Source organism: Salvelinus sp. IW2-2015, linkage group LG35 (genome assembly GCF_002910315.2).
Source record: "Salvelinus sp. IW2-2015 linkage group LG35, ASM291031v2, whole genome shotgun sequence".
NCBI classification, from domain to species: domain Eukaryota; kingdom Metazoa; phylum Chordata; class Actinopteri; order Salmoniformes; family Salmonidae; genus Salvelinus; species Salvelinus sp. IW2-2015.
In genome coordinates, this window is record NC_036874.1 from 1,233,226 (window position 1) to 1,245,973 (window position 12,748).

Sequence of the window (12,748 nt, forward strand, 5' to 3'; positions counted from 1 at the left end):
CAACCTGTTTAGAGCTCCCTTTTCCGACGATTCCATACGAGTCAGACAGAAGGGGCCGTGCTGCACGATTGCTAAGATATTTTTACCTGTGAATAAACTGCCTTATTATACAAATATCCACCTCGTCCTATGTCTCAACTTGATCTCCTGTCTCCAGTAAACGTTTTATCAACACTATGTACAGGTGCAGTGATCTGACGTTAGGGAGAGGCATGCATAGCCGAGTAATCATGGGAGTCCAGTGAGTGGCTTCAGGCAGCTAAAGGGCCAGGGCTAGCAGCAGGGCCTTAGAAGGATGTCAGGATGGAAGAAAGTCTGTTGTGGCCCCCTCGTGCTGAATATGTGGGCAGACGAATCAGCAGGGCTCCGTGTGGTAAACCAGGCCAATTGGCAAAATAGGTATAGCGGCCGAAGAATTTGTCCGATGGGCCTCTTAAGCTAACAGTCCGGTGTGCTCTAAACAGCTAACGTTAGCGGGCCGCGGCTAGCAGTTCCGCGGAGCCAGTTTGAGTACCCCCTCGAGCAGATTTCGTCGGTAGTCCAGTTGTGAAGGATCGCGGGGTTCCGTGCCCCGTACCGACAGTAGAAGGGGGTCCGGGCCAGTTAGCAAAAATGGTGTTATAGCCCAGGAGTGGCTGTTGGGCTTCTTCTGCTAGCCGGGATATGGGCCTAGATCCAGGCTAATTGATGCTAGCTTCGCGACAGGGACGCGACGTTAAACCAGGAATAGTCACACGGATTGCAGCTAGCTAGCTGTGGTAATCCAGGTGAAAATGTTCAGAGCTTGCGGTAGGAATCCGGGGATATGGAGAGAAGATAGGTCCAGTATGTTCTGTTTTGAATCGTGTTGTACAAACTGGCGAGAGCTTTCCGAGCTAAAGGTTAGCTGATGACCGCTAGCAGTGGTTAGCTTACTAATTAGCTAGTAGCTAGTTAGCTGGCTAGCTTCTGTTGGGGGAATACCGGTTTGGAGGTGAATAAGAATTCTTTAGAAGAGACAGAACCACACTGCATTGAGTGAGGCAGGTTGCAGGAGAGTATTTTGAAGTTGAGGTTTAGAAAAATATAAAAGATCTGCAAAGAAAAAAGATATAAAAAMATATATACTAGACGAAGAACAAAGACGTCTGACTGCTACGCCATCTTGGTTTCTGATATACATTTGTGACAATTACAGTATGTCATTACAACAGCTAAAAGCTACAGTCTGTGATTGGTACACCCATTACTTGACTTTTCCAATGATCTACATAACCATTGTGTCACGATCGTGTGGAAGAGATTCGGACCAAAACGCAGCATGAGGAAAATAAGCCATCTTCTCTTTATTATTGAAGAAGGCAAAACGAAACAAAACACTTACAAACTACCAAAACAACAAACGATCGTGAAGCTAAATAACGTAGTGCGCACACATCACACAACACAACCAACACACACACACACACACACACACACACACCACACACAACACACACACACACAACACAACACACACACACACACCACACACACACACACACACACACACACACACACACACACACAACACACACACACACACACACACACACACACACACACACACACAACACACACACACACACACACACACACACACCACACACACCACACACACACACACACACACACCACACACCCACCACACACAACACACACACCACACACACACACACACACACGCTACAAACGTTCTACATAGACAATTCCCCACAACAAACTAAAGCCTATGGCACCTTAAATATGGCCCCAATCAGAGACAACAGAACACAGCTGTCTCTAATTGGGACCCATTCAGGCAACCATAGACTTTCCTAGACAACTACACCAACATAGACACAGCTAGACAACATAACATAAAGCCAACTACTCTAAATACCCCTAAACCTTAAAATCACTGGACACTACAAACCCCACATAAATACCCATGTCACACCCTACCTGACTAAAAATAATAAAGAAAACAAAGAATACTAAGCCAGGGCGTGACACATTGATTGAAGGTATTACCAGGCGGCTCTAGCCTTTTGGAGTCCTATGTGAGATGTGGTAGGGGGGCCACCACCCTCACAGCAAGACATTTGAGTGGCCCCCCTCTTGACGGTGGAGAGAATCATTTTTAATTTCCTGTGTGGGGTCGCAGTTCAAGAATTGCAACATTTACCTAGAGTTAACTCTGCAAATAGCACTGCTGGGTGATTTAAAAAGTCATAGTCAATCGATTAATAATATAATGATACTCTTAGCAAAAACTTTAATTTACAATATGTAGAATCTATGAGACTAGAAAGGTTAGACTTGTGTGAAACATCACAGCACAATTAAAAGATATATGACAAATATAAATCAAAACTGGATGGTGTTCAGAGATAGATGGGAGGGGTTGAGTGGAGCTGAAGGATGGGACTAAAAACAAACAAAAAGAAACTATTGTAAAATATACTGTGTCTGTAAAATGTACATAGTATGTAAATCAAATAAAATTTTATTTGTCACATACACATGGTTAGCAGATGTTAATGCGAGTGTAGCGAAATGCTTGTGCTTCTAGTTCCGAAAATGCAGTAATAACCAACAAGTAATCTAACCTAACAATTCCACAACTACTACCTTTACACACAAGTGTAAAGGGATAAGAATATGTACATAAAGATATATGAATGAGTGATGGTACAGACGGCATAGGCAAGATGCAGTAGATGGTATAGAGTACGTATATACATATACATATGAGATGAGTAATGTAGGGTATGTAAACATAAAGTGGCATAGTTTAAAGTGGCTAGTGATACTGTATTACATAAAGATGGCAAGATGCAGAAGATGATATAGAGTACAGTATATCATATACATATGAGATGAGTAATGTAGGGTATGTAAACATTATTTAAGTGGCATTGTTTAAAGTGGCTAGTGGTACATTTTTACATAAATTTCCATCAATTCCCATTATTAAAGTGGCTGGAGTTGAGTCAGTATGTTGGCAGCGGCCACTAAATGTTAGTGGTGGCTGTTTAACAGTCTGATGGCCTTGAGATAGAAGCTGTTTTTCAGTCTCTCGCTCCTGCTTTGATGCACCTGTACTGACCTCGCCTTCTGGATGATAGCGGGGTGAACAGGCAGTGGCTTGGGTGGTTGTTGTCCTTGAATCTTTATGGCCTTCCTGTGACATCGGGTGGTGTAGGTGTCCTGGAGGGCGGGTAGTTTTCCCCCGGTGATGCGTTGTGCAGACCTCACTACCCTCTGGAGAGCCTTACGGTTGTGGGCGGAGCAGTTGCCGTACCAGGCGGTGATACAGCCCGACAGGATGCTCTCAATTGTGCATCTGTAGAAGTTTGTGAGTGCTTTGGTGACAAGCCAAATTTCTCCAGCCTCCTGAGGTTGAAAAGGCGCTGCTGCGCCTTCTTCACACCGCTGTCTGTGTGGGTGGACCAATTCAGTTTGTCCGTGATGTGTACCCCGAGGAAAATAAAACGTACTACCCTCTCCATTACTGTCCCGTCGATGTGGATAGGGGGGTGCTCCCTCTGCTGTTTCCTGAAGTCCACAATAATCTCCTTTGTTTTGTTGACGTTGAGTGTGAGGTTATTTTCCTGAAACCACACTCCGAGGGCCCTCACCTTCTCCCTGTAGGCCGTCTCGTAGTTGTTGGTAATCAAGCCTACCACTGTAGTGTCGTCCGCAAACTTGATGATTGAGTTGGAGGCGTGCATGGCCACGCAGTCGTGGGTGAACAGGGAGTACAGGAGAGGGCTCAGAACGCACCCTTGTGGGGCCCCAGTGTTGAGGATCAGCGGGGTGGAGATGTTGTTACCTACCCTCACCACCTGGGGGCGGCCCGTCAGGAAGTCCAGTACCCAGTTGCACAGGGCGGGTTTGATGACGAGTTTGTATGGTACTATGGTGTTAAATGCTGAGCTGTAGTCAATGAACAGCATTCTCACATAGGTATTCCTCTTGTCCAGATGGGTTAGGGCAGTGTGCAGTGTGGTTGCGATTGCGTCGTCTGTGGACCTATTGGAGTGGGTCTAGGGTGTCAGGTAGGGTGGAGGTGATATGGTCCTTGACTAGTCTCTCAAAGCACTTCATGATGACGGAAGTGAGTGCTACGGGCGGTAGTCGTTTAGCTCAGTTACTTAGCTTTCTTGGGAACAGGAACAATGGTGGCCTCTTGAAGCATGTGGGAACAGCAGACTGGGATAAGGATTGATTGAATATGTCCGTAAACAACCAGCTAGCTGGTCTGCGCATGCTCTGAGGACGCGGCTGGGAATGCCGTCTGGGCCTGCAGCCTTGCAGTGAAGGAGAGCCCGCAGGTTTTGGTAGCGGGCCGTGTCAGTGGCACTGTATTGTCCTCAAAGCGAGCAAAAAAGTTATTTAGCCTGTCTGGGAGCAAGACATCCTGGTCCGCAACGGGGCTGGTTTTCTTTTTGTAATCCGTGATTGACTGTAGACCAGCCACATACCTCTTGTGTCTGAGCTGTTGAATTGCGGCGACTAAGACTAAGAGTTCATGTCCATTAATTCTTCCAATTAAGGGAGGGATGGTAGGGTTAGGGGAAATAAGAAAGGACAATATATTAACTTCTAGTTGCAACACAATCCGGATCCGGGAGCACCCCATCAGTAAAGCGACTAGCATAGCCTAGCATAGCGTCACAAGTAAATACTAGCATCTAATATCATTAAATCACAAGTCCAAGACACCAGATGAAAGATACACATCTTGTGAATCCAGCCATCATTTCTGATTTTTAAAATGTTTTACAGGGAAGACACAATATGTAAATCTATTAGTTAACCACGATAGCAAAAGACACAACCTTTTTCCCACCATTTTTTTACTGCATAGGTAGCTATCACAATTTCGACCTAATAAGATATAAATAGCCACTAACCAAGAAACAACTTCATCAGATGACAGTCTGATAACATATTTATTGTATAGCATATGTTTTGTTCGAAAAATGTGCATATTTCAGGTATAAATCATAGTTTACCATTGCAGCCACCATCACAATTCTCACCAAAGCAAACTAGAATAACTACAGAGACCAACGTGAATTACCTAAATACTCATCATATAAACCAACTCTACTCGAAATATACAACTAGCGTACAGTCAAAGAAAGACAAAGATCGTTCGTGAATACCAGCCATATTTCAGATTTTTTAAGTGTTTTACAAGCGAAAACATAATATAGGAGTATACTGTAGCTAGCGTACAATAGCACGCGACCCACCACAAACAGCATTGATTCAAAGCCAAACAATAGCGGAGAACGAATAAACAGCAAAATCATATTTAATTTTTCACTAACCTTCTCAAACTTCTTCAGATGACAGTCCTATAACATCATATTAACCAATACATTAGAGTTTGTTCGAAAATGTGCATATTTAGCGGCACAAATCGTGGTTATACATTGAGAAAAGTAGCCAAGCTGCCAACAATATGTCAGAAAGAAATCTTGGGAGAGGCACCTAAATCTAATCAGTAACTAATCATAAACTTGACTAAAAATACAGGTTGGACAGCAAATGAAAGATACATTAGTTCTTAATGCACCGCTGTGAGTGATTTTTAAAATTAACGTTACTACGACATACAGCGTGCGTTAAGCCAGACCGCATCGAAATCAATGGTGGAATAGGAGTTTTACATTTTTCAAACAGAACAACGAATTAACATCATAAATGTTCTTACTTTTTGATGAGCTTCCATCAGAATCTTGGGCAAGTTGTCCTTTGTCCAAAAGAATCGTTGCTCGTTGTAGATTGTCGCCTTCAACTTTGGAATTAGCTGTAAACATTAGCCATGTGGCGAAGAACGTGCCCAACTCACTATTGCGCAGCACAAAGAAAAATTTCGAAAATCGCAATATACTCACATAAACTGAAATAACTCGGTTTAAAATAACTACGTTATGATGTTTCTAACACCTATATCGAATAAAATCAGAGCCGGATATATCTAAGGGCTATAACGGGAGCTTTCTAGAACGCCATTCTGAGGTCTGTCTTGCGTCATGGCGAACGAAGGAAGAGAGGACATCACGTTCCGAGCTCTTTATAAGGCCTCAGATCTGCCTAGCAACTCCATTCACATTCTCACTATTTGCTGACATCCAGGGTAAGGCGTATGCAGTGCATCTCAACCAATAGAAGACAGGCAAATTAATAAACCGACCTCAGAACAGCCTGCATGATTTCAGACTTCTCACTTCCTCACAGGAAAATTGCTCCACTCGAGTTCTGTTTAACTCACAGATATAATTCAAAGGTTTTTAGAAACTAGAGAGTGTTTTCTATCCAATAGTAATAATAATATGCATATTGTACGAGCAAGAATTGAGTACGAGGCAGTTTAATTTGGGAACGAATTTTTTACAAAGTGCAAATAGCACCCCCTATTGACAAAAGGTTTAAACTATATATACACTACCATTCAAAAGTTTAATTTCCTTGGTTTTGAAAAAAAAAAAAAAAACATTAAAATAACATCAAATTGATCAGAAATACAGTGTAGACATTGTTAATGCTACTATTGTAGCTGGAAACTGCAGATTTTTTAAATGGAATATCTACATAGGTTGTACAGAGGCCCATTATCAGCAGTAACCATCACTCCTGTGTTCCAATGACACATTGTGTTAGCTAATACAAATTTATCATTTTAAAAGGCTAATTGATCATTAGAAAACCCTTTTGCAATTATGCTAGCACAGCTGAAAACTGTTGTTCTGATTAACGAAGCAATAAAACTGGCCTTCTTTAGACTCGTTGAGTATCTGGAGCATCAGCATTTGTGGGTTCGATTACAGGCTCAAAATGGCCAGAAACAAATAACTTTCTTCTGAAACTCATCAGTCTATTCTTGTTCTGAGAAATGAAGGCTATTCCATGTGAGAAATTGCCAAGAAACTGAAGATCTCGTACAATATTTAAAAAATAATAATAATAAAAAATAGATACAGTATAAATCAATAGGGGCCCCGTGCATGCCCGATTGGTATTCGGCCATGATTACTACAAGTTTAGATAGCTGCCTAGATCAGCTACCAATCTAAACATGTTTTGCTGACATGGCTATACTCAGGGTCAGACTGATCAACAACTACAGGAAGCATTTGGTTGCAGTCATTGCAGCTAAAGGTGGCAATTACTTTTTCACACAGGCAAATTGGGTGTTGCATAACTTTGTTAATTAAATAAATAAATAAGTCTATATTTTTTATCATTTGTAAACTCAAGTTCCCTTTGTCTAATATTAGGTATTGGTTGAAGAACTGATAACGTTCACCCTAAAAAATATGCAAAAATAGAGAAAATTAGAATGGGGGCAAATATTTTTTGTAGGCACAGTAAGTGCACACATTAGTTATGTATTCTATGTTGTTATATACTTGAGTATATTTTAGAGAGAAGTGATATGTTAAAAGACTTACTGTTACAACTGCTATGCTTTTTTCACATTGCTCTATTAAATCTAAATGTACTCTATATTGGGTGAGTCTTCTGTATACAGCAGTTCTATATTGCTTCTACAGTATGCTATTGAATACATGCTGTTATGCTGTAATGAGCCAAAATAATTTTGGCTACTGGTACATGGTAACATGGTAACAAAATTATGAATCTGACCAAATCCTAGGGTTAGAAGAGAGCCAGGGGTGCGTGCAGTTTGCTTCAACGGTTGCTACGTTGTGTGACTGTTTGTACTGAACCACATGTTCCCCAAAACGGTGCGCATCATTTTTCAACAGCCTTTGAGGCACGTTTGCTCCCATTTGGTGGGTGTTGCCTGGGTTGAACATAAAGCTGGGGTTACTGTTAGTTTTAGGGTTAGTGTTGAGGCTAGGGTTACAGTTGAGCCAAAATGAGTTATCATGAGTATGTTAAATGTTTATAATGAGTTGGATAAACTGATTTACTTATTTAATTATTTTCAGTTGAGTAAACTTGGTATTTTTCAAGGGATGGATAAACATATTATTCTTGTATTATTCTTACTTAACTCAGTATCTCCACTCAACAACAGTATTTTCAATTGAGGTTGGTAAACATTAGGGTTAGGGTTGAGCTGGGATGTGGACATGATGTTAGGGTTAAGGTTAGGGTTGAGTCGTGATCTGGACATGAAGCTAGGGTTCGGTTTGAGGTTAGGGTTGAGCTGGAATGTGGACATGAAGCTAGGGTTAGGGATAGAGTTGAGGTTAGGGTTGACCTGGGATGTGGAACATGAAGCTAGGGTTAGGGTTAGAGTTTAGGGTTAAGGTTTGGGTTGAGCAGGGATGTGGACATGCAGCTAGGGTTAGTTAGGGTTGAGGGTTAGAGTTGAGCAGGGATGTGGAAGAGAAGCTCGGGTTAGGGTTAGGGTTGAAGCTAGGGTTAGGGTTCAGGTTCGGGTTGAGCAGAGACTTGGACATGAAGCTAGGTTTAGGGTTGAGACAGGGTGTAGACTTTAATCTACTGTCAAGGTATATTCATGCCTGTCATGTTGTATAATGATGGGAGACAGTCACAGGAATACAAAAATAGGTTTTTCTATTTCTCTAACCAAAATAGAGTACGTCATGAAAATGACAGGGACGAAGCCCAAAACAAACACGTACATATGGAACACAGGGATGTAAACCCAAACAAAAGAGCAAGGTGTAAACCTCTAATAAATACACGGGACGAGACCCGTAATAACAAGTGCACACTAACACGGTATGTAAACCATAATACAATGTACAGTAACCTCCGGAAATAGTTGGCGAACCCCAGGAATTGCTGGACTGCTTTCACGGAGTTCGGGATGGACCATGACCTGACTAGCCCAAAAAGGACACGGACCGCTGGAAAAACGAACATATAGATTATGCTCCAACAGTCTTCCTAGCACAGACCTGACCAACGAGACATGCTTGGCGCGGTCAGCAGAATAGACCAAAATGTTGTCTATATAAACCACAACTCCCCGTCCCAGCATGTCCCTAAACACTTCATTAATAAAGGCCTGGAAGACTGAAGGAGCGTTATACAGGCCAAAGGGCATCACGAGATACTCTTAATGCCCCGTGGTCGTGGAAAAGGCCATAATGACCACCAGATTGTAAGCGCTCCTCAAGTCCAGTTTCGTGAAGTACTGCACCCGTGCATCTGTTTGATGATCGTTGGGATGGGTAAAGGATAGCTGAACTTAACAGTGGCTTTATTCAGTGTTCGATAATCAATGCAGGGGCGCAGTCCCCCAGCTTTCTTCTTAACAAAAAAGAAGCTTGAGGAGGCTGGTGGCGTAGATTGGCGGATAAAACCCTGCTGGGGGCTCTCCTGTACGTAGGTCTCCATGGCCTCGGTCTCCGCATAGGAGAGGGGATAGACAGGTCCTCTTGAGAGTTCTGCATCAGACACCAGGTCAATGGCACAGTCCCAGGGGCGATGAGGAGGCAGGCATGTAACCTGGGTCTTAGAGAAAACCCGGTGCAGATCCTGGTATTCCTCCGGTAAATCCACTTGAGGGGCGTGGTCCGGACATTCCACCATAGTGGTGTTGACAGACACTGCGAGGCACCTCCCCTGACACCCCTGTGACCAAACCAGCAGTCTCCTCTCGGACCAGGAAATAGTAGGGTTATGCCCACTCAACCAGGGGATACCTAAAACAACGGAGTGCGTGGGGGTGTCTATAATCAAAAAGGTGATCTCTTCTAAATGAGTGTCATGTGTCAGCAGAGAAACGGAAACAGTTAGGTGATGTATGAGCCCTGTCCCTATTGGACGATTACCCAGGGCTTGAACTGAAATGGGTGACTGTAGGGGAGCCAAAGTAATGCGTAATGCAGTGGCCAGTGTTCTACCTAAAAGATTCCCGGCAGCTCCGGAATCAATCAGAGCTAAGATTCTGGGCATTTAATGGGAAAACACACTGGTTGAGTTGACAGAAGAGGCGAGGAGATCTTGCATCCTCCCTGGGTTGGAGCAGGGGAATTCCCTGGCTTGTCACCTCCTCGCCTATTAGTGGATAGAGGGSAGGTCAGGGAGAAATTACCCCTTTCTCCACAATAGGAGCAGAGGCACAGATTCCTCCTTCTCCTACGCGCTGCCTCGGGCAAACGTGCAGAGCCCACCTCCATCGGCTCTGGCCACAGAGCAGGTGTAGCCATGAGCTCTGGATTCCGTGCAGTTTCTTCGTCGGGACCGCAGGAGGTTGTCCAACCGGATCGCCATGCTGATGAACTGGTCGAGTGACAGGTTATCATCACGGCAGGCTAACCTGTACCTCCTCTCGCAGTCCGCTGTGGAAAACGGTGACCAGAGCCGACTCATTCCATCTGGTGGAGGCTGCGACGGTCTGGAACTCCATGCCAAACTCCGAGGCGGTCCTAGATCCTTGGCGTAGTTGGAGTAGGCATTCACCCCCCTCTCAAACACTGAGTGGAAGAGGAGGATGAAGCGCTCGTAGGACTCGACCTCGGGTCCACCCGTTTCCCAGACCGCGGCACTCCAGTCCAGGGCCCGTCCGGTCAGTGCCGAGATGGCGGTGGCAACCCTGTCTCTCCCGGAGACAGCCTCGGCATAGCAAGCGAGGTACAGGTCGCATTGTAGAATGAACCCCTTGCATCTCGCTGGGGCGCCGTCAAAGCGCTCCGGGAAGGACAGGGGTATTCCACGGACCAGCTCAGATGGGATGGAGGTGGTGTGGAGGTGGTGTGGGGGCTGATGCCGGAACCGGTGCTGGGGACTGGAGGGACTGCACATTCCCCTCCAAATGCAGGATGGTTGCCACTACGCTGTCCATGGCGCTGCCGAGTCTGGAGAGACAGTTCTCGTGATGCTAGTCTGTCCCCACGATGGTCGCCAGCTCAGCCTTTCCTGCTGTCTCCATTAGATGGGTTGATTATTCTGTCACGTTGTATAATGATGGTGACGTAGACCTCAGGACTGGTGAACGGAATGATTAGCAATACCGGGGGAATCCATGACAATAGCTAGCATAATAAATTGCACTACCCAAGTGTGTGCTTACTTTGAGTGTTTTACAGTATATTAACTGCATACAGTATAACTTATGTAATGAACTCATGACCCTAAGGTATACAGAGCCTATTTTTACGACAGCCTTGAATGACTTTCCAACAAAACCCCTTAAACCCAGTTTACTTGTTTACAAAGCTAAAATTGGCCTGTGAGCAGCAAAGCTCTGTTTGTCAACTTCTGCAAGAGAATACCAGCGTGTGAAACATACAGCTGTGTTGCAGCCATGTTGAGGTCAACATACAGTCTGAACATGCAGAGAATAGTGGTCATCTCAAACTGGCAGTTGTAGTGTATTGTACATGTATCACTGTGTCCTGTAAGAAATTCAATCCAAACCAGATGCGTAAGACCTCACTTAAAAAGTATGGGACTAATGACAAATATATTTAGCTTTTTGCTGCTTTTAGGGTCAACTTCATACCACACCATATGAAACTGCTGTGTCATAATGCTGACGTTGGCAGTGCACATTTTGCTCTGATTGGCTTTCTGTTGACCAATCAAACAGTTCCATTAAACGGGGCGGCACACCCAATTGCATATAAACTAGGGTGCAGATTAACCCCTTTCATCGACAGGATCATACAGCAACCATGATTTCTCTGGTCTTCGTTCTGCTCATTGGAGCCGCTTTGTGAGATAGTAATGATCATAGAAAAAAGAACAGGACTGTGTAATGACACTAACATCACACATTTGTTCTTTGACGTTATTAAGAAATATGTTCTTGTTGTTTTATCACAGTTCTTTGCTTTTCCATCTCAAAAGGTGAGGTAATATAGCTAAGAATGTGCCTGCTCTCTGTTTACAGTCGCCACGGAGGACGACAAGATCGTCGGAGGGTATGAGTGCAAGGCCTACTCCCAGCCCCACCAGGTGTCTCTGAACTCTGGGTACCACTTCTGTGGTGGCTCGCTGGTCAARGAGAACTGGGTTGTGTCTGCTGCTCACTGCTACAAGTCGTAAGTAGCCTACCATGTGAACTACTAGCAACATGTTGAGTGAATAACACCTTGTAACAATTTGTTAAAAATAACTTTTCTAAAACTAAAGAACACAGGTGAACTCCACATTCACATGAACTGTGAAAGTAAAAAAAGTACAAATGGAACTCTCTCTCTTTCAGCCGTGTGGAGGTGCGTCTGGGCGAGCACAACATCCAGGTGACTGAGGGTAGCGAGCAGTTCATCTCTTCWTCKKGCGTGATCCGTCACCCCAACTACAGCTCCTACGACCTCGACAATGACATCATGCTGATCAAGCTGAGCAAACCCGCCACCCTCAACACCTACGTGCAGCCTGTTGCTCTGCCCACCAGCTGTGCCCCCGCTGGCACCATGTGTACCGTCTCTGGATGGGGCAACACCATGAGTTCCAGTGAGTACAGCACCTGGGTCAAAGGTTGTGCCGGTTGATCATCTTCATTGTGACTGAGTGTTTACAGGCTTAGAAAATGTAGACCTACCATTAAAAACACTATGTCATTATATCTAACTACAACTCTCCTCCTTTTCCACCTTGTTCTACAATCTCTCTCTCTCTCTCTCTCTCTCTTCTCTCTCTTCTCTCTTCTCTCTCTCTCTCTCTTCTCTCTCTCTCTCTCTCTCTCTCTCTCTCTCTCTCTCTCTCTCTCTCTCTCTCTCTCTTCTCTCTCTCTCTCTCTCTCTCTCCTCTCTCTCAGGGTGGACATCCGGTGCGCCCA

General features: G+C 44.3%; 1 protein-coding gene across 1 annotated transcript; it reads left to right on the forward strand.

The window, feature by feature from the left end:
- Positions 1-11,608: 11,608 nt before the first annotated feature.
- LOC139022540 (trypsin-1-like) lies at positions 11,609-12,476 on the forward strand. The gene is made up of 3 exons (XM_070437479.1): positions 11,609-11,679; positions 11,858-12,008; positions 12,173-12,476. Exons 1-3 carry the CDS (start codon positions 11,640-11,642, stop codon positions 12,459-12,461), a joined length of 480 nt encoding a protein of 159 aa, XP_070293580.1. The 5' UTR covers positions 11,609-11,639; the 3' UTR covers positions 12,462-12,476.
- Positions 12,477-12,748: the final 272 nt, after the last annotated feature.